Source organism: Camelus dromedarius, chromosome 1 (assembly GCF_036321535.1).
Source record: "Camelus dromedarius isolate mCamDro1 chromosome 1, mCamDro1.pat, whole genome shotgun sequence".
Lineage (NCBI taxonomy): Eukaryota > Metazoa > Chordata > Mammalia > Artiodactyla > Camelidae > Camelus > Camelus dromedarius.
Genome location: NC_087436.1, coordinates 23,351,870 through 23,378,906, shown reverse-complemented (window position 1 = coordinate 23,378,906; position 27,037 = coordinate 23,351,870). Strand labels below are relative to the sequence as shown.

Here is a 27,037-nt window from a genome sequence, read left to right as displayed (position 1 = left end):
ATTTAAAAGTTCTAGTTGTCATGCTGACTAGGAGCTCAACTACAAAATATTATAGAAGGTACACTGAGCTTGGCACCATCACACCAAGATTCCAGTATTATTTTTAAAAGGCCAGGGGTTAAAACTGCTCTAAGCCTGTTTTTTTGTCTTTATCTTTGTCTTTGTCTTTGTTTTGTTTTGTTTCATTTGTCACGTGAAAGGATTAAGCTAGATGATCTAAAAGTCCATTAAAATTGACAATTCTAGCTTTCTGGATAAGAGCACTAAAACTTACTAGGTACTGAAAACAAGTAATGAGGCTACTAAATAGCACTGTTCAATTTCTACGGATCCATCAACATACACCATTCACACACAATAATTAACTTTATCAACTAGATAAATAATATTGACTATCTTCTAAGGATTTAGGGATAAGACCTAAATGTGACTGGAAAGTCAAACCAATTTTATGTAAAGGCAAAACTGTAAACTGAAAAGCAGTCAAATGATTGCCAAAAGGAAGGCTACCTAGAGTGATTAAATGACCTAGAGTGATGTAAATTTTTTAAAGCAAGCACAATCATGAGGCTAGATCAGGGTTTTAATGGCTCTTACGCATCAAAAATTTTCAATATAAATTAACTCTTCTAATTTCAGAGTTCGTCCCATTGTCATTCGATTTACTTTCCCCTTGGTGAGCTTCCTCGCACTTTGCTTTTTTTTTTTTTTTTAATTTAAGTATAGTTGATTTACAATGCGATGTTAGTTTCTGGTGTACAGCATTGTGATTCAATTATACCTACATAATCTTTTTCATATTTTTCATCATAGGTTATTACAAGATATTGAATATAGTTCCTTGTGCTATACAGTAAATCCTTGCTGTTTATCTATTTTATATATAATAATGTGTATCTGCTGCCATTCGCTTTTAAATTCCAAGAAAACGCTTCCTCCTCGTTGCTTGGGCCAATGCTATAAATAAAATCAGCTAAGGTATCTGATCGTAAACAGGCTTTCGGCGATAATGAGTCTCTACTCATTAAGGTTTCGTCGGATTCAACACAACCCTCTGGCTCCCTCCCCAGCGGAGCACGCGGGGCTCCAGGCAGCGCCTCGAGGGAGCCGCCGCGAGGCACCGGCGTCCCCGCTGTGAGGTAACGTTAGGTCCCTCGGCCTTTACAGAGGCGGGGGTGGGATAAGCTGAGCCTAGTTGGGTGGTGTTCGAGCTTCTGTGAGAAGCAGCCGGCGGGGCGAGCAGCGCCGAGGACACCCGGGCCCCCTCTCCACCCCTCGGGAGCCGGCAGCCCGGCTCGAGAGTGGAACGGGGCTGAAATGTCAACCGCTGGAATAACGGCCTCGGCTCCCTGGGGCCGCTTAAGACGGGCCGGGCTGCGGGGGGACGCCCGGCCTTCCCCGCACCTGCGCAGCAGGTGGGCACAGCAGTTCTGGAGGACCCAACCGACCTGAGGTGGCATCAAACTCCCGCCGCCCGGGGCTGGCTTCCCCACTCCCGCCCAAGAACCTCGCTGGCGGCACCCCCATCCCCGAACTCAACACCCACCCCTCACTAGCCCCAACTCGTTCCGCCCGACGGGTCGCCGAAGAAAGGGGCGCGACCCAGGCACCCCCGCCCTGAGGGAAGGAGCGAGGACTCCGATTCCTCACCTCACCTCGGCCCGAGTGCAAAAGGATGCGAGGAAATGGACTCCTGCCCACGTACCTGTCTTGCGGGCTGTTTTCGGCAGGGGCAGCTCAGATGTCCGAGTGGCTGCCACTTGGTCCGTGAGTCTTCCCAGACCGATCCTGCCGGCAGCCGCGCAGCCGCAACTACCAACTGCGCATGCGCGTGCGGCCGCTGGCCGGGTTGAGGCGGCGGCCTGAGGCGCGTGCCGCGCGCACCTGCACTAGGGGCTCAACGGCCGCGGAGGGGCGCCGCTCCGCGATACGGCCCACCAGGCGCTTCCTCCCGACCACGCGCCGCGCCGCCCGCGCCGGCCAATCGCAGCGCGGATCCGGCTCCCGGTCGAGCCCTGGAGGAATTCCTCCTTATCCGTCCGAAGACTTTTCCCTCCCGCGGAGCGCCTGGCCTCTACAACCAGTGAGGTTTTGCCTCCTAGTGCACGTAATTGGGTCCTGAATTTTATGTAAATCACGTTTTGAACGGCATCCAGTTAGTACCCTAGGCCTTCCCTAGAATTCTGAATGCTCTGATGAGAGGTCATTGTGGTCATCAGGGAGGCTTACTAATTGGTGACAGTAAGTGGATGATAAATATAGGTATATTAAATGTTAACATAATAAATGCATTATATGTTTTCTTTTCGAAATGCTACTAATTGATAACGTTTTATTGCACTCACTGCTCTAACGGTTTTACATTATCTCATTTAACCGTCCCAACAACCCAGGTGAAGATGATTACTTGCCTTTGACTAGTAAATGCTGGAAACAAAGTCAAATTCAGGTCTATCTCCCTCAGAGCCTATCGTTTAAACCAGCACACTAAAAATAAAAATACAGCATAAACCTAATATTCAGTCACAAGCTTCTTTGCCCCATAGATGTTGGATCATGCAGCTTTTACTACTTGTATTTGATAGTAAATCTTGACTTTGACTATGATATTCACGATTTCAATTTTATTGGAAGAATAAAATGTTTGACTTGTGATATCCCCGTTAGAGTCTCAGCTTAACAGAGTTTATGATGCTCCATGCACAAGACTTGATTATTAGCTAGATGTCACGACCACTGAATATTGTTCACACTGCATCTGTAATAAGGCCACTATTTCTAGACTTTTGACGCTGTCATCTTCTGGAGTGTTTTTGGATAGCATTTAATTTATTGGTTAAAAAAGACAATTTTTATTTGAGGTATTTTGTGACAATATTATCCTCTTAATTTCTTTCTTCAGGCTTTCCAACTTATATTATTCAACATAATTCTGTGAAACTTTAGCTTTTTCTGTGGTAATTATTTTCTGGGTACCTGGCCGGATGGCACTTTTGCCCATTTGAATTTAAGGATGAATATGACTTACTTTAGCCAATGAAATGTGAACAAATGTGATGTGTGTCAGTTCCAGGTGTCAGCATTCAACTCAGTGCTCATCTCTAACCACCCTTTTCCTGCCACAGTGATTGTGGAAGCACATGTTGAGATGCAGCCCCTGTCAACCTGAATAGGAATATTAAAGACATTTTAAAGCACAAAACTAACATTTATAAAAACGAATGAAAAGAAGCAAATCAACTATACTTCAATTAAAAAAGAAACGAATGAAGTATATGTTAAAGGGAGCATACTGAGATGATACATTCTTCTCAAATTCATATGAAACACAAGAATTCATAACAATTCTCAAATTTTATCACAGAAAAAGTTCTCTAACAACAATGTAACTAAATGATAAATCAACAATAAAAGATGGCAAAACCAATATATTAAAAAAAAAACACACTCCCAAATAACCCATGCGTAAAGAAGGTGATAGTAACAGAAAATATGAAACCTTTAGAACTGAAGGACTATCAGAATACATATGCATCAAGATGTTTGGTAATCAGCTCAAATGGCACTTAGGGGTAATTTTAGAGTTTTAAATGCATATACTAAAAAGACAAGAAGATACTGTGGCACTGCCAGACCCAGACTTGCTTAAACTTGTTCTGTTTTATTTATTTTTAAATTTTTTTAAATTTCTATTTTAAATGTCTTAACAAAATGGATAAGAGCATATACACCAGTTCACACAGAACCTGTCCATGACAATAGCAAGTTTCTGAACTTTCAACGACTTATTGAGAGTATATGATAGCATCCCTAAGTCAACAAAATATATTTCTTAATTTTTAAAAACTTCCCTGCCTTTACTATTTTTATATTAAGGAATCGTAAAGGTACAAATATCATAAATAAATGTTCTAGTTTTTCTTGATGTAAGACGTAGTTTAATACTTTCAAGTCTACTAGTCTGTTCATTGTTTTCTCCTCTTCTATATAACTATGTATTTTCATTATTACAATTTCTGAAAGATACCATTAGAAATCATGGTGATCTGAAGCTCCATGTATTACGGAGTTTCTTCTTGTTAAGCTTTTTTCTTCATATTTTCTGTAATGAAAATAAGAAATCGGTAACATCTCTAAATAACATACTATTAATTAATAAGGATGTAATTATTTTCATGAAAATTTCTTGACAATACTCTTCTTATTCTCTGTTGTATCAACTCCCTCTGTTGTATCTTTACATAAAATAGACACATAAAACTTTAAATAATAATTTTGAATAAAATACAAACATGCTGTATATCATTCTTTAATAAAAGTATTTAATAAAATAATTCAGTTAATGTATTTTGATGGGAAGTATTTGTCTATTCTCTCTCCTTCCATAACCTCCAACTAGGCTTACCACATTTAGTAAAACAACAAAACAAATGCATCATACACAAAAAGTCATTGTTTAACTGAAATTCAAAGTTATTTGGGTGTCCTGTATTTTATCTGGCAATCCTACCTCCAACACATTGAAACACTTTGCCCTATGCCCAGTGTACTGCAGTAAAAGGAAACTGGCTATTCATGCAGGCTGAAGCACTAGCAAATTATAAAACACACTATTCTCTAGCTTATCAACTAACAGAAAATCTTTAAGTATTTTATTTGAGTTTTCAGAAATTATTAATACTGAAATATTTTAGTTGAAATTCTTTATGTTTATTATAGATGTAGAACATGAAATGATAAAAAACATTTAAATTGAAAGGCAAAATTTTAAAAATTTTTAAATGGAGAAAATTCATCACTAAGATGAATTTCTATTCTATTAAATTGTTTTTTTTAACTATAAGCTAGATGAATAGAGAGATAAGGTAAATTACTTTTCTACTTGATGAACTATAGATAATTTATCTTACATTATAAAAAGTTTTATGAGAGTTATAACATATAATTTAACTGGTTAAGGAACAAATTTTACATAAAGGTTTTTTAAAGGACTTAAAGGAATAAATATTAAGGAAAACAGCAATGAAAAGGTTGCTTTATTGGTCCCATTTAAAAAAAAAAACAGGGTGACATTTATCTCTCCGAGGGCCAATGTATGTAAATCTTACTTTACTCAATAAAGTTACAAATTGAAAAAAATTGAAATGAAATATCCAAAGTCTTGATTCAAGGTGGTAGACAGCTAGGACTCCATGGAAATGATAATAAATGAACAGAAAAGGGAGTAATTCCAAACGACGAAAGAATGGATGGGGTTTCTGAACATAGGAGACATTAATGACACTGATGGAAGAATGGGGACTGACAGAGTGGAGATGAGGAATCTGTGACCCAGACATGGAGGACCAGAGCTACAGCAGAGCTGGACGATTTGATGGAAGACAGGAGCTAAATGGGGCAAAACCTGGAGACTGAAGAAAGAGTGTGTGTCAGGAGGACCCACAGTGAATACGTGAGCAGCCAGGACTTATGCTCCAGGCAAAGCACATGCACAGTCTTCTTAATGAAGGCTAGATGCACCATCTACATGTAAGCAGCACAGGCAGTGTGTGTACCGGTGTCCCAGAACAAAGCCCACTATATTCTGGCATAGTGGTGCCCTTCTCTCAAACCACTGGGGAAAAAAAGCACAACCAAACCTCCAACATAAAACAATCGCAATCTAGCCACTCACATACTCTAAAACATGGTTTGCAAACCAAAAATCCTACCCATGTACCAAAAATGCCCAGGAAGCCTCATCCCTTTCAATTTTATGAAGGAATATAAAGATAAATGCGGGGCAGGGATGGGGTGAGGGAGAGGAAATAAAATTTACCCATTTTGCCCCCAGACAATTAAGAATCACTAAACGTTTGAGAAAGTGCAACATAACAGAAAAAGATCAAATAAACAAGCAGACAGATTGATCTGACCACAGAAAAAAACAGTTCATTCAGAATGCAGAAGAGAATTTTTAAAAGTTTGGCGAAAAGACCTAATAGAGATCTGAGGAAAACAATGTATCATCAAAACAAGTCAATGCTAGGAAAAGGGAACAAAATAAAAATAAAATAAATATTCAATAGAAAAGTTAGTCAAGGAAACCACCTAGTACACAGGCAAACAAGGGACAGAAAACAGTAAATAAAAGTTATGACATATAGAGGATTGGTTCAGTAAGTTTAATGTCTGATTATTAAGATTTTCAGAAAAGAGAACTTAAAAAGAGGAAGGTCAAAATAATCAAAGTAAGAATATGCCATGGACTAAATATTTGTCACCCTTCCTCAAATTCATATCTTGAAGCTTAAATCCCCAATGTATTTGAAAGTGGGGTTTTAGGAGATAACTAGGTCATGAGGGTGGAATGCTCACCAATGGGATAGTGCAGTTATAAGGGGTAAGGAGACCAGAGTTTTCTCTGCTCTTGGCCATGTGAAGACACAACCAGAAGACGGCTGTCTGCAAAGCAGGAAGTGGGCCCTCCCCAGAACTTCCCAGGCTGCACCTTGATCTTGGCCTTCCCAGCCTCCAGAACCGTGAGAACACACTTCTACTGGTCAAGCCACTTGATCTGTGGTATTTTTGTTACAGCAGCCCAAACTGACTAGGACTTAATAAAAATAAGTAAGAACTTAAGCTAAATATTCATCTATCCTACAGGAAGAATGATAATGTGTAGAAATAAAAATTAGCAGTATAAGCATATTATTTAGCAGTATAAAGATAACTACTAGAACTTAAACCAGAAATGATTAAATGTTATTGCCTCTGGTGAGTCAGATAGGGCTGGGGAAGTGCGAGGGGACTGATGCCTTTAATTATGAGGTGGTTTTTTTTAATTAAATTTTAGCCATATGTATGTATATTACTTGATAAATATAAACAAAGCTAAGAATCTTGTATCACTGAATTTTATTCCATTTTGAAATGCACTGTTGGAAAATGAAAGGGATAATCCATTCTGCAACCCTGTCATCAGTTTGGAAACACCTAATATTAAATATCTAAAAGTCTTAGCAAATGGACAGTTCATTATTTCCCAGAAAGTTGTTTTTGATAGGGAAATGTGGTTTCAGTGAAGGATGCTGAAAGCACTTCAAAGTCCTATGTTAGGAGGGTAAAAAGGGGTAGTGATGATCTTCATTTTGTTTTTGCAGAAAAGAAGGGAAATGTTCTGAAAGGAGCAATGAAAAGAGAAAGACACTTGACTGATAGGGTAATGAATGAAGGTACCTGGGAAAATTGATACCTGAGTATGTTTTGGATATCTCTTAAACTCCACATACGCTTTACCATACCTCAACTTTGCTTCAAACTTTGGCTGATCTTAGTCTCACTAAAACATAAAAAAAAATTCTTCATCATGATGCAAGTCTAACTGAAACTCAGAGTGCAGCGTTATCTTCATGGAAATGCACCCACGTTTCCATGTTGAAATGGTATGTATATAAATAAAGCACATTTTTGATTATATATTATGTGCTTCTTTTACTGTTAAAGTGTGAAAAGATAATTTTGTATGAATACACTTCCATCCACATAAATCATTCAGAGGGCAGTATTAGGTGGAAAGTGAATGAGACTGGATTAGAAGGGAAGAAATTCAAATTCCAAAATGGAGCCAGCCAAGAAGATGGGAGTGGCTTTAAGAGGACCTAAGCTCAGAGGTGGTGGGAACAGGCAAGGGCTTTGGGGTTGACTGCAGAGCCACAGTTGGAATATCCATGATTGTGCTAAGCAACAGACATCAGAAGTGACTATTCCCCGGAAGAAATAGTGGCTGTAGGTATTTGATGTGGAGAAGAAGTAATAACCCAAGAAAGAATGAGTCTTCCCTACTTGGAAGAAAAGCTACCATACACTATGAGCAACAGAACGTAGAACGCCCCATCCCTTGCCCACTCTCTTCCTTCTTCTGCTGAAAGGCTGCAGAAAATAGATTCACTAATCACAGACTAAATAGCAGACAATCTCAAAAACAAGTAAGAAACAAATTTTCATTTTGGGGAGCCTGAAACACAAGAAGCAACAGAATCAGACTGAGATCAGTCAAGGAACGGAAGCCACTTGAGGTATTTTGAATAACGAAATAGATTTACTGCAGATAGAATAAACTAGAGGTGAACTCAACTCTTGGAAAGACTGGGGAGCAGAGGTCAGGAAGCCACTCTCAGGAGATCTGGAAGCCACTGCAGATGATTTTAGATGTCTCAGCAGTACAACAGGCCATTTTGAGAACCCTGGAAGCTGCCTGGAAGTGAGTGTGATCTCAATTCCTGTCCACAGCAGGCAACTGCTGCCTTCTCAGCTGTCCACCATGTCTACTGCGAGTATCTCTCGCCCACAGAACCTAACGTGTAACTTTTCGGATAAAGACATTCCATGAGGTTTTTTCCCCAAGAAGTAGAGGAGAATGGAAAGGAGGATGGCAACAATGCAGAATTAACAACAAACAATAAGAATAGGAAGCAGTTCAAATAACAAATTATACTTACACTAATATACTGATGTTTAAGTGTAACTAATATTCTTTGAGAGAATATTTTCCAGAATTGAAGAATGAGTTTTCAGATTAAAAAGCCCCACCGAATAAGAAGCACCACAGATAAAAATAAACCCATACCTTCCTCATGAAATTGTAGAGCCCAAATACAAGAACATTTTCAAAGGTTTAGAAATGGGTAAACTGGTCTTATACAAAGAAACAGGAATTAGAATGGTTTGAATACCTTCAAAAATGGAAGAAATCATTTCCAATTCAGAACTGTTTCCCCAGCCAATTTAATAACTAAGTTTAATAGACTGCAGTCATTTTTAAGATGTTTTAATTCTCCAAAACTTTACCTCTCACACAGTCCTTCTCAAGAAATTACTCACAGGCATGCCTCACAAAAGCAAACAAATAAACCAAGAATGGTGGAGGTTGGGATCCAGAAAACAGAGGAATCAACTCAAGAGACAAAAGGAACCCCAGAGGTGCCTAAAATCTGCCAGAGCTGGTCAGAAGGCTGCAGGAGAGAGAACTGTAAAGATTAGAAAGTGACAGAAATGCAGAGAAGCATTTGATAATATTAAACATTCATTTATGATTTTTTTAGATGTTTGAATGTATCAAGAAAAGATTTAGAGAATTCACAGAGAATCTGAGGTTGAATTAGTGATAAGTGCATTGAAATAAAGAAAACTTAAAACTCCAAAGAAAAAACGTTGTGTAATAAGGAAAGAGTAGAAAGATTATACTATGTAGGTTTAATGTAAATAGCATCTATAGTCTTATAATTACAAAAATCACTGAATACTGAGCTAGCCAATGATAAAATTATATTGAGAGAGTGGAGGTTTAAGTGGAGTGGACCCTATTAAAATTAAAATTTTCATTGAACTTTATCAAAAGACACTGTTAAGAAAATGAAAGGGCAAGACATAGTTGAGACTTGTGGTCAAACTATTGAATTATTACAATTCAAAAGTAAAATGGCAAACAACCCAATTTTTAAGTGGGCAAATATCTGAATAAACATATCATAAAAGTATATATATTTCATAAAAATAAATATCATAAAAATATATTTCATTATATATGTATACAAATATATAAAAATATGTTAAGCACATGAAAAGATGCTCAACATCATTGGATGTTAAAGAAATGCAAATTAATATCATAATGAGATATCAGGATCTGCCTATTTTAGAACTTTATAAAAATAGTAGTCTTTTGCACCTGGCTTTCTTTTTTTTCATTTAGCATAGTGTTTTAGAGATTCATCCATATTGCTGCATCTATTGGTAAGAATGAGGCTTCAAATTCAGATCTATTATCTCCAAATTCATTGTACATCTACAGTACATGAAAGGAAACACTGGTTCTTCTAAAACAGAATATTGGCAAATGTCTCAGAAAGTTACATGCGTAAAACTAAAAAAAATACACAAAACATAAGAATATAAAATACTATAAGGTATATAAATATCTGATAATTTTCTATATATTTAAATCAATTTTTACACTTACCATTTTATTATTAAAGGTTTAACTTTTTTAAATATGATAAAATCTCTTATCCACTATGAAGAAAGTTGAGAAATAGTCTAATCCTTGTGATGCCATTTTTTCCAAAGAATGCTTCTGACCATTTAAAGAAGGTATTAGAATTATGAAATTCCTAGTAGTAGATATCCTGTTAGAAATTTTAAAAATACTTTAAATATAATCACACTTGACATACTAGATTGCTATTACTTTCTATTTTATGTTGTATGAAGAATAAAAAAGAAAAAAGCTAAGATTATAACATCAAAATAAAAGTGATTAGATGTACATTCTCCTTAATCTGTCATGACTTCACAAAGATAAGGTTAAAATAGCTTATCCAGCAAAAAAAAAAATGTAAAAAATAATCCCATTATAACTGCATCAACAAACAAAATGGTATACGCTAATTTCTTTCTGCATCATCTGTGGCTATGTTTTATGTATTTTGATGGTATTAGTTTTTGCATAAAGACTCATAACACTTAAGTTTTCATTATTCCAGACACTTCTTTGTCTTATTTAAAGGCAAACATGTTTAATCTTGATTTCCACCTTTTCTGAGAGCTAATAGCTAATGTTTACTGAGTTCACACTATGAGGTAGAGTTCTCAAGAGTGCAGAGCAATAAACATAGAAATAGGGAAAGGTGGCAAGAGGGCCGTCATAAACAGGAGAAGGATGTATATGTGCATTTCTCTTTGACAGAGGATTAAAGCAGTAATTTGCTTTGTTGTGTGAAGAAACCAAGAAAGAGACGCCAATATTATTTCAAAGGTGGAAGAAATCTTAAGGATCATTTAATTTACGCTCCTCATTTTATAGGTGAAGGAAAACAAAAGCTCGGAGGAATGGTAGGGCTTTCCCAGTATCATGTACACAGATCACCACGATAAACTATAGATGTTTTGACTCTGTGTGTAGTCTTTGCTTCTTTTACTCCACCAAGGGGAGCTAGGACAATTATAAAAAATATTATTTTCAAGAATCATGGAAAACTTAGAAATGTTAAAAAAACAAATAATGCTGAATTTTTGTTCATCTGGTAGACAGTAGTCTGAAATAAGAATGCTGATACATTTACATTTAATAATAGAGGTATTGGGGGAAATATTCTTTTATACTTTTAAATATTAGACTAAAATAGTGAATTTTATTATAATCTTAAAAACATTTTTTTAGTCTCATTATTTGAATTGCACAGCTGGGAACAGTAAGGCAAAGAAGTCCATGTACGCTGGATTTTTCTAAGCATGATAGGTAACTTGGGTGCTCTTCAAAACAGTTGGGTCATAAGATGAATTGTGTTTAAACAATTTTTATAGTCTCTAATGTTCTCAACAATCCTTTTCTAAATATCTTATAAGTTCATGAAACATTGTATATTACTCAACTTACATTTCAAATTACTTACTTTGAAATATTGTTCTCTTCCAGGGAATGATGACTGTATACCCACATGCTGGAAAAGAGAAGGTTTATATCGAATACGAATTTGCTTATTTCGTTCTGTACATTTTTCCTGGAGAAAAAGTAAGAGAAACAACAATCTTATGTTAAAACCCAAATACTCCTTTTTGTTGCATTTACTGATGGAAGAATCTTTTGTTACATTAATTTTTGCTCGAATCTAAAAAAAGAAATACAAAACAGAAACAGACTCATAGACATAGAATACAAACTTGTTCCCAAGGGGTCAGGGGGTGGGAAGGGACAGACTGAGATTTCAAAATTTGTAGATACTGACAGGCATATGCAGACTAGATAAACAAGATCATACTGTATAGCACAGGGAAATATACACAAGATCTTGTGGTGGCTCACAGCGAAAAAAAAATGTGACAATGAATATATGTACGTTCATGTATAACTGAAAAACTGTGCTCTACACTGGAATTTGACACAACATTGTAAACTGACTATAACTCAATTAAAAAAATGTTAAAAAAAAGAAAAAAATTTTGCCTGAGTTCTATATTACTACTTCAAAATTTAAACATTTATTTCTTAGATTTTTCTTCGTAAGAATAATGGAACAAAAAAGATACAAAAGCAGGTATTTTCATGAACTGTTAGTTCATTAGAAAATCAGGCTACAGTTGTACCAACAAATAATTCTCCTCTCCTTTCTCTATATTCCAGTAAAATAAAGTTTTTAGTATTTTCCTGTCTATCCACTTGTCTCAGACTACATTATTCTCTCCTCATATTCATTGATAAATTCCTACACTGAATTACACCCTCCTCAATTTCTTCTTAAAAAGTGTATGATTAAAACAAAGAGCCAATATTATACTTAATGAAAAAATATATGGATAATCTCCTTAAAAATAAAAATAAGGTGGAAGGGGGTGGAAAGGGATAAATTTGGAGTTTGAGATTTGCAGATACTAACTAATATATATAAAATATATAAACAACAAGTTTATACTGTATAGCATAGGGAACCATATTCAGTATCTTGTAACCTATGGTGAAGAAGAATATGAGAACAAATGTATGTATGTTCCTATGTGACTGAAGTATTGTGCTGTACATCAGAAACTGACAGAACATTGTAAACTGACTGTACTTCAATAAAAATATATTTAAAAAAAAGAAAAAAGATAAGATGACCTGTGACATTGCTCCTATTAAAGACAAACATTTGAAATTATTATGATTGCTATGAGAATTATTTTATGTATTTTATATATGTATGCACAGAAAATTCATAAAAATATATCTCAGATTTATGTACATAAGAATTTTTAAATAGCAGCCTTATTTAAATGCATTTCTACTCAATGCTAACATGCAGGAAAACATTAAAAATTGCTTTTGTAACTGTAAAGTAATTAAATAATCTAGAGCTAATTTAATTTGAAACTAAATTAAGGTTGGATAAACTTAGTTGAGGAGTTAAAATTTAGCAAATATGGTAATATTTTCTAATCTATTAATAATAGTTCCAGTGGGATGGTATTATCAAATGCTGGCTCCCCATAAATACCCACCAAATAACCTGTCGATAAAGTGAAACTGAGTTCATTGCTTATTGCAGTAAGGGAGAAACTACCTTAATAGAGTCTATTCAAGTCTTGTGCCCATTTTTCAACTGGGTTATTTTCCTATTGTTGAGTTTTGAAGATTCTTTATATACTCTGAATACAAGTCCTTGCTGTACATGGAATTTAAAAATGTCTTTTCCTAGTCTGTGATGTCTTAACTTCTTAACGTGAGTTTTGCCATACAAAAGGTTTTAATTTTGATGAAGTCCAATTTATTAATTTTTAAAAAATGGATCAAGTGTTTAATGTCATGTCTAACAATTCTCCACTTAGCCCTGGGTCCTGAAGATTTTTTCCTATATTTTCTACTAAAAGTTTATGTTTTGTATTTAGATAGACGACCTGTTTTGAAATAGTGTTTGTATCAGGTGCAATGTTTAGGTTCAGATTCTTTTATTAAATATGGATATAGCTATAGATATCCAACTGATCCAATACACATTTGTTGTTTTTTTGTTTTGGGTTTCTTTTTTTTGTCCTTTTGTATCTGGTTTATTTCACATAGCATATTGTCTTCCAGCTTCACCTACATTGGGTGGCTTTGGTCTCACACATGTGCGTGTCCGCTCTTGGCCAGAGCCTCACATGGACCTTTCTATAAATCTCTGGGGAGCTCTCTTTTTGTGAGTCTCCTCCCTCAATTAACTTGGACTCCTGGGCTTTTTGGGGGAGATGTCCTCCTCCTTGTGCTGCATTCTGGAAATTGTTCCTGGGCAATAAACTGGAAGTTTGTAGAAATCACTGTGTTTGTTTTCCTTCTCCCAGGTAACACAATCCTGTATTGTCTGTTGTGTAATATTTGAAAACTGTTGTCTCACATATTTTGTTCAGTTTTCTAGCACTTTGAGGCAGAAGGATAAATCTGCCACCTGTTAGTTTATCTTGACTGGAAGTAGAAATCTCCAGTGTCCAATACACGTTTGTTGAAAGACTATTCTTTCTCCATTGACTGTAGTATGCTCCTTTGTCATAAATCATTGGCTGTACTTTGTGGACCTATTTCGGGACTGTTGTGTTCCATGGGTCTATATGTTTACCCCTTTGCCTCTAAAGCCTTGTCTTGACTACTGTAGCTTTACAGTAAGATTTTAAATCAAGTAGTGTGATGATGCCTCCAATTTTATTCTTCTGTTTCAAAATCACTTTTAGCTACTCTAGTTCCTTTGCCTTTTCTTAAAAATGTTAGAATCAGCTTGTGTATATTCACCAAAGGAAATCCTACTGGAATGTTGATTGGAATTGTGTTAAATCCATAGATCAATTAGGGAACATTCACATATTTACTATGTCGAGGCTCCCAATCCATGATCGTGGTATGTCTAGTTCTTTCAACAGCATTTAGGAATTTTCAGCATATAAATAATGTACATATTTTGTTAGAATTATACACATACAATATATATATGGAATTTACAAAAAATTTTCCTAGTTTCTGGCATCTTACTCTCTTAACAGTAAATTTTGCAACACAAAAGGTTTTAATTTTGATGAAGTCCAATTTATCAATATATTATATATATATTTTATAATATATATAATTATATATTATAAAATATATATATATATCATGATATTCTCTCATTCTAATGTTGGTAATTTATGTCTTTGGGTTTTTCTTATCAGCCTTGCCAGAGATTTGTAAGTTCCATTGCTCTTTTGAAAGAACAAGTTTTTGGTTTCACTGATTTTTCTCTACAGTTTTAATGTTTTCAATTTTATTTCTTTCTGCTCTTACGGTTGTTGTTTTCTTCCTTCTCCATAAATTGGGTTTATTTTGCTCTTCTTTTTCTAGTTTCTTAAGGTAGAAGCTAAGATTTTTAATGGGAGATCTTTTTTCTCTTCTAAGATGAAGATTTTTTACTGCTATAAATTTCTCCTTAAGCAGTACTTTAGCTGCATCTCACAAATATCGACACCCCATATTTGCATTTTCATTCAGTTCAAAGCATTTTCTAAATTCCTTTGAGACTTCCTCTTTCATTTTTGGTTTATTTAAAAATGTGTTGTTTAATTTTCAAATATTTTTAGATGGTTCAGTTATATTTCTGTTATTAATTTCTATTTTGATTCCATTGTTGTCAGAGAATATACTTTTTGTGATTTCAATTTAAATATGTTCAGCTTTGTTTTATGATACAAGATATGTCTATTTTGGTGAATGTTCTAAGTGTATTTTAAAAGAATGTGTTTTCTACTGCTGTTGGATGTAGTGTTTTTTAAAATAGCAGTTAAATCCAGATGGTAGATGGTGTTCAGTTCTTTTATCTCCTTGCTGGTTTCTGCCTACTAGGTCTATTGCTTACAGAGAGGAGCACTGAAATCTCCAACTGTCACTGTAGACTAATCTATCTGTCCTTTCAGTCCTGTCAACTTTTGTTTCATGTGTTGTGAGATTCTGTTGTTGAATGTATGTCCTTTGAGGACTGTTATGTCTTCTTGGTGATTTGACCCTTTTGTCAGTATATATATTTGTCAGTATTTCTTGATCCTTGGTCAATTTTTTTTTTCTTTTGCTGTGAAGTCTACTATGATATTAATATAGCTACCACAGATTTCCTTTGATTAATATCTGCATAGTATATCTTCTTCTATCTTTTACTTTTTAGCTACTTAGATCTTATATTTGAATTGAGTAGAGACAGCAAGTAATTGAACAGTGTTTTTCAATCCATTCTGATGAATTGTCTCTTAATTGGTGTATTTTGGCCATTTATATTTGATGTCAATATTGATTTGTTTGGATTTATATATACCATTTTATTATTGTTCTTTTCTGTTTGCTCACTTTTTCTGTCGCTTTGTTTCCACTTTTCACTGCATCTTTGGCTTCTCATTACTTCCTCTAGTTGGTTTTAAGTGTCAGTAAAACTTTAGCATATGGCAAGTTAAAAATTGATGCACTCATCAGATTTGGTTTGGTAAACAAAATTTAGGTAATTACGTTAAACAGTATTTTCATAAAATATTTGATATTTACAAAGTAAATAAATACTCACAAGAGTTTCTCCTGGTTTACACATCTTTACCTGAAAAAGGTCCCCCAAGAGCAAGTCTATGGGTTTATCTTTGTAGAACATTAAAAAAAAACGTATGAAGTCAGTTAAGTCCTCAGATTTGAATAGCTTTCCTATGGAGAAAAAGTAAACAATACAAATAACCCTTGAGTGTTTACACTTATATATCATAACCCTTATATATAATTGTTCATTCCATTAACATGGGAAAAGAGTAAAAATTATTAAAACAACTATATGCTATATTTCTTAGAAATAAAGATTAAAGCATTAATGAAGTTGGAGAATAATGAAGCAAAATAATATAATGGTTTCAGTATTAAAAATTACCACTTCTGGGTGGAAAAAGTGTGAAACAAGTTTAGAATAGTGAATACTCTCTGAAAATCAACTTTGAAAACTAATGAAGATCAAGTGTAAGATATGTAAATAAAAATGGCAACTATAGGAGCTGTAATCTTTACTCAGTTTTTCAGAAACTGTGAATTGTAAACTGACTTTTGTAGAACTGTATTAGTCTACCACATTTTTAAATTTTAATACTTAATTTTGATTACAGGGTTCTATCATTATTTAAAAATTATTTTATAAGAATGTTATTTTTCTTTTATATTTATGATTCTTAAATATTTACTACATTTTGGGGTATTATTTCATTACATCCAATTATTTATCTCTAAAATATTGCGTCTACAATTGTAAAATAAAGTTGGAGGCATAATAGGTTGGAGGTAAATGTTCACTTTAAAGTAAACAGTGTGAAACACATTTAGCCATTAAATAAACGTGATAGTAGGTTGTAAGCAGTTTCATTTTTTTTCACTAAGACTTCAGTCTGTCTGGGTCATCTGATCAAGTGTAAGGCTGTATTTGAATTTTTTTGCACCCTTTTATATAGTAACCAAAGCAAGTGATATAATGATAGAAATAGTTGACTTAATATTTATGTTTTCTTCATCTGCTGTCAGCATTCTGAAAATTCTATTTAGCAAGCTCAAATTTCTGGAAAATGTTAAATAACAGTACTGTTATTATGATAACCAAAAAAAAAAGCCTTTGTAAATAAACGCTTAAATAAGACTTCAGTATCACATTATGTTCCTTGTTCAGTGTGCTCTTGTGATGATCAGAATGTGAATATTCTCCATCTTTCTGGTACCTGACTTTGTGCAGAAAAATAAAAGGAATTTAAAACTCTGAAAGTAATACATCAATAAAATTATTACCTCTCCAAGCTTTTCAGCAGGTATTACTGTTACCTAGAATTTTTCTTATTTTAACCAAAGCTGAGAAAAAAACAGACTTTAAGTCTTTGAGTTTCAGTATTTTCCTATGTAAAACAGAGAGAAGTACATCTGAGCCACTGCGGACAAGTGTGCCAGGCCCATAGCTGGTATGTAACATGTGGTAGGTAGCTACTTTAGGGTTTTGTAAAATGTGAATATATGTCAACCTGCTTATTTTTATTGTCCATCTAGAAAAAAATTTGGTTTAAAAATACATTTTCTGAAATTCAGATCCATGAATCTGATTTCACTACTAAAGTAAAAGTATCTTTATAGAAATCATGCCATTCCTTGCCATTTAGTAACAAACTCTCTGGTAAGTTCTTAAGAACTTAAGATTACTGTGTTCTAAAAAACTTGACCCCACAAAATAGATCCACTGCTTACCTATAAATCCAAGAATTGAAAACTCAATGTAAAACCAATTCTTTGAAGTGATTTTATGCACAAAATCTGTGATTTTTGTAAGGTACATCTTTTTAGCTATAATACCATCTTCTAGCTGGAAAAAAAACACAAAAAGACGTTAGTACCTTTGATGCTTCCATTGAACAAACTGTTAGCTTCAAAATTGAAAACACTTTCGATAGAATACACTGGAAAATGTCTTTATGAGGTAGAAGGTTGATTTCTAGTTCACTTCATTGAGGGAATTTCCTGTCAGTCAATTGTCCTTTTCTGATTCTGAGACCAGAGATTATCTGTTTCTTTCCTAAGTACTAAAAAGTAACAGGTAATCTAAATTCTCTTTGGGAGAGTCTATCTGAACCATTTTCATCCTCACAAATACTTGAGTTTCTAGTATACGAATCACTGGCTTTACGTTTAGATGATGGGTGCCATATTGTAGTGCCAGATCCTGTGCTTGGCAAAGAGGTGACAAAAGGGAGCTAGCAACCTCATCTACAACCAGCTGGCTAGAAGGACGGAGCCAGTAAGCCCAAAAACAGTCCTCCACAAGAGATATGGGGGAAAGGGAAACTAGGATTTTCTTTTTAAATTTAATACATATTATGTGGAATCTATAGATTAAGAGGGCCTCCTAAATGATTCAGGAAAACGCACAAGTCCTCGGGCACAACACCAGGGCACAAAACAGAACTTGTTGTTTCAAAATGGGAAGAGTACATTGGCTGGACCTCACGTTTCAGTTCCATTGCCACTAACTAGGAATCAAAGGGGGTTTCTTCTTCTTCCAGTAAAGGAGAAGACCTGGCTTCAGGCCTTTTCCTAATCCCTCTCTCTATTCTCCAACGACACTCTGCAAACTTTTCTCACAGCTGCACACTTTCTCATGTAGTGAGGTACATACGTCGTGTTGGGAAACATAGTGTTGTTATTTAACAATATGCAGGAATGTAGGGTGTAGAAATTATACATAATTGATTTATTTCACAGATACAATCAGGCACTGTAGAACTGCATTACTCACGAAATGTGGCAGTGCAGGGTAGCAATGATAAGCATATATACTGTCTGACATACAATAAGTGCTCAAAATATGTTTGCTTAATCTAATATACTTGCAGGTAGAGAAATGTAAGCAGTACAATATCTATTTTTTTCTAATTAAATAATTTATTTTCAGTTTGCTTCAGGTAACAATAATTTCCTCTATTAATAGTTACCCAGCAAGAAGATTAATATAGAATCAATTTTAAGATTCTTTTTGGCGTTTTAATATAATGAATATTTTCTGTTTTCTGAGTACAAAGTAAGTGGAGGAAAACAATGAAGAAGGAAAGAATTGAAGGAGAGACGGAGAACATAATACTTCCACTTTAAATTATATATATAACAAGATCTTACCTGTAAGTAATACATGGCTTTAGGCTGGGCATACAGCATCAAAAAACAAAAATCCAATACTTGTTTGATTCGCCAACTAGAGATAAGCAATAAAATCTGTTAATACTTTTCATTATTATTTTTATTTATTTATAAGCACACTTTAGTAATTAAAAACATAACTTTTTTCTACACTTGACTAACAGAGAGTACTGCCTACATTAAGTGAAATTGAATACATTACACTAAAAAGTTATACTAGAAGGCTTCCCAAATTTATTCAGTGGACAGTGTCTGCCATTGCTAGAATGGGATAAGCACAATCTATTTATTTTATGTTTTGGTTAGTTAATTTATGATCTCTATAATAAAGTTAACATTCTTCCTGATCTTAGGTCTTGTTCAAATGAAAGTATAAAGAAATGTCCTAATTTAATACTAAGCTAGATACTAGGCCAGGTCCTGACGATCCAGAGAGCAAAGCACAGTGTAGTTCATGCTCTTCTGGGTCTCATAATCTAGCATGAAAGACAGAAAAACCATAAAATTGGAACAATTAGATAAGTGCTATATAAAGACATTGACAGTGGTGAGTTACAATAAGATGGGGAGGACAGAGCAGAAGGAAGTAGGTCATTCGGTGTAGAGGAGCGGTGTTAAAAAGCACTCACGTGTGAAGGAGCATACCACCTTGGGTTCAGAGCACCAAGAGACGATGGAAAGGAAGCTGGTGAAGGTAAGGTCAGCTGAGACCAGATCATGAAGGGTCTTTTATGATATGCAGGAAACTTTGGAATTGCTTTCATACGAAAAAGGATTCTTCTGGCTACAGTATGGAGAATGACTTGGAGGAGAGGCAAGGCTAGGATCAAGGAAAGTCAATAGATCTTTAATGGGCTGAACTAAGTCTGAGGCAGAGGAATGGGGATGAGAAGAATGACATAGAGAGAGAGATCTTTAAAACAGAAATGATGATAGAGATGAAAAGAGTAGAAGGAAAAACGAGGATCTAGGGTGTCTCCCCGCTTTATGACTCTAAAAATTGGGTATAATACAGGTCATTAATTAAAAGCAAAACAAAACCCTTAAAATATTTCTAGATTGACATACCATTTATATTTAAAACAACAACAGTACTAATAAGTTTCCTGGGATAAGACCTTTTCCTGAATCTTAATATCTTGCTCTATTAAGTTTTGAGGAACCAAATTATTATACTTCTTGTAACACATACCACATTTCTAACCAAACGACAGCACTCCTTTGTATTATGTATAGAGCTTTCCATTTTCCAGAATTCTTTCATAAATACTACCATATTTTATTTTCACAGTGTCTTTTCCATAGATGTAATATGGATTTTATTATACACACTAGAAAGTTGAGGAAGCTAAGAGAAAAAAAAAGGCTAAATTACTGCCTAGGATGCTTAGCGAACAGAAAAGCTGGGACTAGAATCTAGGTGCAAGCCAACAGGAGTTGGCTCCAGCACACCACTGTGTTGGAAACACTATCCATCAGATGCTGATTCTAGCATTTCATCACATGAAGTTACTTATTTAAGGATACTATTCTCTAATATGTCATACCTCTCTAGTTGTTGTGAGTCCTCAGTTGATTGCTTGGTATGCAACATGTTTGGATAAAAATAAGCAGGTATTGAAATGACTTCTAAGGATCCAGACTTCAGTTGCCTTTTGAACCTATAAACAGAAGTGGAGGCTTATAACTGAATATTTGATTTGCCAAAATAACATAAATACTCAAGAAGAATTTCCTTATGTATGTCCACATAATATTATTTGAATTATTTCATGGTATACCCAATATCAACATTATAAAACTAATACTTTTAAAAATATTTAATTTATAATTTAGTGACAGGCATATCAAAACATTAAAATGTACAATATAAAATTAATTTCCCCTTATAAAATTATAGGTATTTCGAATTTTTCAAGTGTACAATCAGATATGTACTCTAACAGATTCAAGATAATAGAATCACTTAGCATAATACAGTAACCACAAAAGAGCAAGATCATTAGAAGATTTAAGTGCTTAATTTTGAGTTTAGTAAAAGTCCTACCAAATAGCAATGTGGCTCCTGAAATCAAACTGCCACAGAAAGGATTAAGTGTGACTCTTGTCCACAACTCATTGCAGGAGTATGTATATATTTTAGGCTCTATTTTTAAAAGTTAATATTTATAGACCAACAAGGACATCATTAAAATGCATAAAATATTGCTCACAAAAACTGTAATAGAAATCTTGTACCATCAAGGTCAAGAATAGAGACCAGATAGAGCATTTTAAATGATTTTCCTTTACAGAAAGATAATATGACCGTAGAGAGATTTAAATTTAGGCATTATTCATTAAAATGGAGCAGGACAGAGTTTTATATGCACGATCTCAATTATGTACAAAATAGTCCTCGCTTTACACAATTCTGATACGCACGAATTTCAATTACCACATTTTTGTTAAATAACACCAGCCTCCCCAACAACACTGTTCAAATTTGAGCCATCATGGTATATTAACTGTGAATAATTGTATAAAGCACAAACTTTGCTTCTGGGCTCTTCAGTTCACAAATCACTACATAAACGACAGATGCACATCATCTTCCATCATCGCATTACTTCTCTCCAAGTCTGCTGGTGATTGGTCCCCGTGCATCTGTTACTCAGTTCACTGATAGGCAGCAAAACATGCAGTTCTGTAGCCTCCCTGTTTTCCAGTGATAAACAAACCCACATGACAGTGAACAAAAATAAATAACCAAGGGAGAGAATTGGCCAACAGATGAACGTGCAGAAAGTGGTAATTTGGAAGTGACTCTGGGCGTGATTAGAAGACAGCGGGCCCTGGGCATGTTGAAACCTTTGCTCTCCAGAGACTCTAGACGTGCAGCCACAGGCACTTAGTGAAGGTGAACTTACCTGATATAAGTGAAGAAAAGGAGAAAAGGATGTCCTGTAGGATGTGATGCTGGCAAGGAACTTCATATTAAAGAAACTCTCAGAGATGTTTCATGACGTTGAAATGCAAATGATAAAATGTAGGAGCTAATTCAGACTCAAAAGGGGTATATCCTTTATCCAAGGCATAAAAAAGATGTTCGCTCTGAATTTTAAGTTATACGACAAAAAGAAGGCAAACACTACTTAAACTACTTTTGATAAATATTCTTAAGGAAATACTTTATTCTAAATGATTCCCATGTTTTATTTTTATTGAAGTACAGTCAATATAGTTCAATATTATTTTATAATATTATATTCATTTCAGGTGTATAATATAGTGACTCAATATTTTTATAGATTACACTCCACTTAAAGTTATTACAAAATATATTGCTGTACAATATATCCTTGTTGCTTATTTATTTTATATATAGTAATTTGTGTCTCATAATCCTCTACCTTTATCTCACCCCTTCCCCTTCCCTCTCCCCACTGGTAACCACTAGTTTGTTCTCTGTGAGTCTGTTTGTTTTGTTATATACATTCATCTGTTTTTTAGATCCCAAATATAAGTGATTACATATAGTATTTGTCTTTCTCTAATATTTCACTAAGCATAATACTCTCTAATCCATCCATGTTGTTGCAAATGGCAGAATTCCATTCTTTTTATGGTTGAGTAATATTCCATTGTATATATACACCACATCTTCTTTATTCATTCATCTGTTGATGGGCACTTGGGTTGCTTCCACATCTTGGCTATTATAAATAATGCTGCTATGAACATTGGGACAGACATACTTCTCTGAATTAGAATCTTCATTTTCTTCAGACATATACCCAGTAGTAGAATTGCTGGATCATATGGAAGTTCTATTTTTAGTTTTTTAATGAACTTCCATTCTGTTTTCCATAGTGGCTGCACCAATTTACAATCCCACCAATAGTGTGCTTTTTCTCTACATCCTCACCAACATTTGTTATTTGTGATCTTTTTGAGGATGGCCATTCTCACAGGTGGGAGATGACATCTCATTGTGGTTATGATTTGCATTTCTCTGATGATTATCAATGTTGAGCAATTTTTCATGTGCCTCCATGTTTTAAATTTCAGTGTACTAAGTGAATATTAGCTTTACTGTATTTTTCATTTTTCTATACATTTATAATTGACAGAGTATTAAAAACTCTGACAAATGTTAAAGGTTATGGAAAAATTGTAATTCTTTCCCAGTGATTGTTAATATCAACTTGCATGCTCTCGCCCTATGGTGCAAATCAAGGATAGCCTGAATATGTATAAAGGCGCACACACACACAGAAGAAAGCATATACTCTGTTAAGTTATGGATGGCATCAAAAGTTCTTGAGATAATGATACCAAAATTACTAGTTGACAAAATTATTATTTGCCAAAGTTATTAGTTGACTGGAGATCATAATATAAATGTACTTTGTTGCCATTATAAATGAGTGATTTTACCTTATAGAAAAGAGTGGAATGTTTAAAGCTCTATAGTTTTACATAATGTACATAGTTGTTATATACAGTTTCATATAAGGTTACACATAACCTTAATTGGGTCCCTTAAAAATTATTATATAGTCTCAAGTTTAGGGCCAACAAAATAAAGAGCAATCCCTCATTACCCCCAAAGAGAAGATCTAGAAAAAACAGTTCATGGCTAAATTAAATATATAAAATGGGTGTATAAGTGAAAAGTTACACGTGTTTATATTAACTTAGGTACAATCGCATAGTTAAAATTGCATATTATGTAATGTGCTATTTTTAAATTATGGTTTAATTTAAGTCTCACAAAAAATAAGAGTTTTATACCAACTTTTTATCCTGCATTGTTAAATCTCCTTATCATCTCTGGTATTATTTTTTTGAATCATCAGACATAGTTCTCTGGTACACTTGATCTTTAAGCTTAACTAAAATACGGCAACTTCTGAAACTAATAATGTTGTATATGAATATTGTATAGCAAAACATAAGTATTCTTACACATTCAGTAATATTTTCATTTGTGATCTCCACCAGTAACCACATACTATAATTCTTTTTAAAGTCATCTTCGCAAGATTTGCAATGATATGCTCATAACCCCAGGAGTTATTTGTAAACCTTTGCCTTCTTTTTAAATGATTCTGTTAAGAATCTCTTATAATGATACCAAACTAGCATAGACTGAAGTCATTTCAGGCTCCAAACAGTGGATTATTATTCAGAATAAAGCAACTGAGGAGGAGAGCCTGGAATATGAGAACATTTTAAGGACTCAAGTATAGGGCAACTTTTTTCTATAGGGAATTTTCTTTGGGGAAAACTAGACAAACGTGGTGTTTTATTCAATCTTGCCCAGCTGTCTCCCTTTACACACATCACCTATTGCCCAGCTGTCTCCCTTTACACACATCACCTACTTCAAGCCTTCTGATCTCAAGTTCATCTACTGCCAATAAATCCCTCATTCTCAATAATACGATTTTATCTCCTTCACAGAGAAAAGAAAAGCCTTTAAGCAGAGAATTCTTTCATTTCACCTTCCTTCCCCAAACTACTTTTTTTCCTACTCCTTCACTCATTTTTATCTCTTTGTTTTAGTCTTAGTCCTGCCTAAATCTCCTTCCATGCATACCTTGCATCCAATTCCCCGTAGACCCTACTCCATCAGCGTCCTCCCTCTTCACTGGAGCACACAGGAAAACACTCAAGTTGCTCCCATCTCAAAACTCCCCAAACACGTCTCCCCTCAAGCGAGTCTGTTTTAACTTTTCTCCCCATCAGTTAGGCTTGTTGAGAAAAGTCTAAGTTTTTATATTTTTTATTATGAAAATTGCCAAAAACACACAAAAGTAGAAATTTAACAAATCCCAAATCACCTGGTTTCAACAATCATTCATTTTTCACCATACTCGTTCATCTATGCAGCCCCAAGTTTTCGCTGAAGTATTTTAAAACAAATCCTGGCCATTCTCATAGGTGGGAGATGACTTCAGTGTGAAAACTATAAACATTCATTTATTTACATAGCTACATGACATTATCACATGCTACAAAACTAAGAATAATTACTTAATATCACTTAATACTTAGTTGATATTCACATATCCCCAGTAGTCTAACTAATGGTGGGGGTTGGAGGGTGGGGTGTTCAAATGAGTATCCACTTAAGTTCCTTACTGTAATTGGTTATCTGTTATTACTTTTTTAAACTTATTGTTTAGACCAGTCACTTTAGTTTTCCTTTCTTTTTCCCCATGCAGCTGTCTTTTTGAAGGAAATGGGTCAGTAGTCCAACAATGTCCCACATCCTGGAGGTTTGCTCTAGATTGCTTCCTCTATTCACTGTGTATACTCTAAACTGGAGTTTAGTTTAAAAGACTTGATTAGATTTGACAGAATAAAATTTATATTTTAAGGCAGAATGAGAAAATTTAAGCATACAATTCTCTGTCCCAACCCTCCCTCCTAGCTTGAATCTGCATCTGTATTACACATTAACCAGACCTCCTCAAAGATGGGAATGCCTGCGCAACTGGAAAGCTTTTTCCGCCCCTTTCTTCTGATGTAACTTCTTAGATTAGCATCCTTTCCCAATTCTATAAGGGGTCATAGTAACTTATTGCTCACTTTGTATGTACTTACTTGGACTATATATCTTTAATGAACTTCACTTAGAATATCAGTATGTCATTTTGATGTACAATCCTTGTCTCAAAAATGTATATAACTGTGCATTTGGTTTCTAACAGGTGGAACAGTTCTCAGAGCTTCTGAGAGTTTGTCTCCCGGGTTATAATCCTCAATTTGGCTTGAATTAAGACTCCCTTTTTTCTTCTTAACTTGATTGTTAATTCAATTTTCATCCGCAGATTCAAGGTCGTTTTATTTCCTTTTGTTTTGTTTTGTTTTTTGGAGGATGGTGGGCAATGACTCCCTACATAATTCCTTCCTGGTGTGTTTCATTTGCATCGTAGCAGGAGGCACAGAATGCCTGACTCTCTAACTTGCAGTGACACTGAAACTAATCAGAGATTCAGGTTAGGGGACTCGAACCCTTTCTGCTGACTGTCCATCTGCTCTCAGCCCACACTCTCACACTCCTGCTCTGCCCAGTATTGTAGGGCGGGGTCTGCACCCCGCAATCCCAGGCCCCTTACTAGCTAGCTTCCATGTAGTAGGTCCTATGAGAGGAAGTAAGTAACAAGAGACTAGAAGGCAGTAAAAGAGGAAGACATGCTTCCCACACTTGGTTTATGGTGAAATCTCCAGCAGCAGCATGAAGCACAGCAACATCAGCACTGGCAGGAGCAACGGAATTGGTGGAGGCACCAGCTCTGACAGAGGTGGCACCGTCAGAACCTGCTCTCAGGGCACTGAGCACAGTGCAGCAGCCCGTGCATCCAACGTCAGACCTTGGGGTATAGCCCAACTCCCTTTATGCTTCTCCTGTCTCCTTTCTTCTCCTTTTTCTTCTATCAGCCCTTGTAAGCTTTTTTGGCCAATTCTTCGTATTAAATTTTCTCTGTTCCTTCTTTTTGAACTACCAAAAGTTTCCTCTTTGGAAGCTGACTGGTACACCTTCCTTGTAAAGCTCCCCAACCACCTGTCACTTAGAGATATGCCTGAATCAGCTATGTTTCAAAATGCTGATCTTTTAATTCTATTCATTCTAAAGATATTAGCTGGAATTTTTTTTTTTTTTTTTTTTACTGGAATAACCTTTCTTCATCCACTAAAGCTATTTGATGAGGAAAAAAATAAAGTGAAATACTGCTGGCTAAACTAAACATGTCTGTTAGCCAGATTCAGCATGAAGGCCATGTTTGCACCCTATCCTGTAGCACAAATAACATATATTCCTCAGCAAGGCATGTAAGGCCTTTCATG

The 27,037-nt window shown here is 35.0% G+C and overlaps 2 protein-coding genes across 2 annotated transcripts in view; both read right to left on the bottom strand.

Moving 5' to 3' along the window:
* Window positions 1-1,808, bottom strand: part of CLGN (calmegin) — a 40,795-nt gene extending 38,987 nt beyond the window's left edge. Inside the window, exon 1 of the mRNA XM_031465641.2 lies at window positions 1,706-1,808. The gene's annotated coding sequence lies outside the window, so the exon portion shown is untranslated. The remainder of the gene's footprint in view (window positions 1-1,705) is intronic.
* Window positions 1,809-3,577: 1,769 nt separating this feature from the next.
* Window positions 3,578-27,037, bottom strand: part of MGAT4D (MGAT4 family member D) — a 40,971-nt gene continuing 17,511 nt past the window's right edge. The window contains exons 6-12 of the mRNA XM_031465637.2: window positions 20,746-20,859; window positions 19,178-19,253; window positions 17,756-17,870; window positions 16,065-16,195; window positions 11,433-11,540; window positions 10,001-10,166; window positions 3,578-4,102 (exon numbers count right to left, since the gene is read on the bottom strand). Of these exons, the coding sequence (XP_031321497.2) occupies window positions 10,152-10,166; window positions 11,433-11,540; window positions 16,065-16,195; window positions 17,756-17,870; window positions 19,178-19,253; window positions 20,746-20,859 (559 nt within the window). The 3' untranslated portion in view covers window positions 3,578-4,102; window positions 10,001-10,151. The remainder of the gene's footprint in view (window positions 4,103-10,000; window positions 10,167-11,432; window positions 11,541-16,064; window positions 16,196-17,755; window positions 17,871-19,177; window positions 19,254-20,745; window positions 20,860-27,037) is intronic.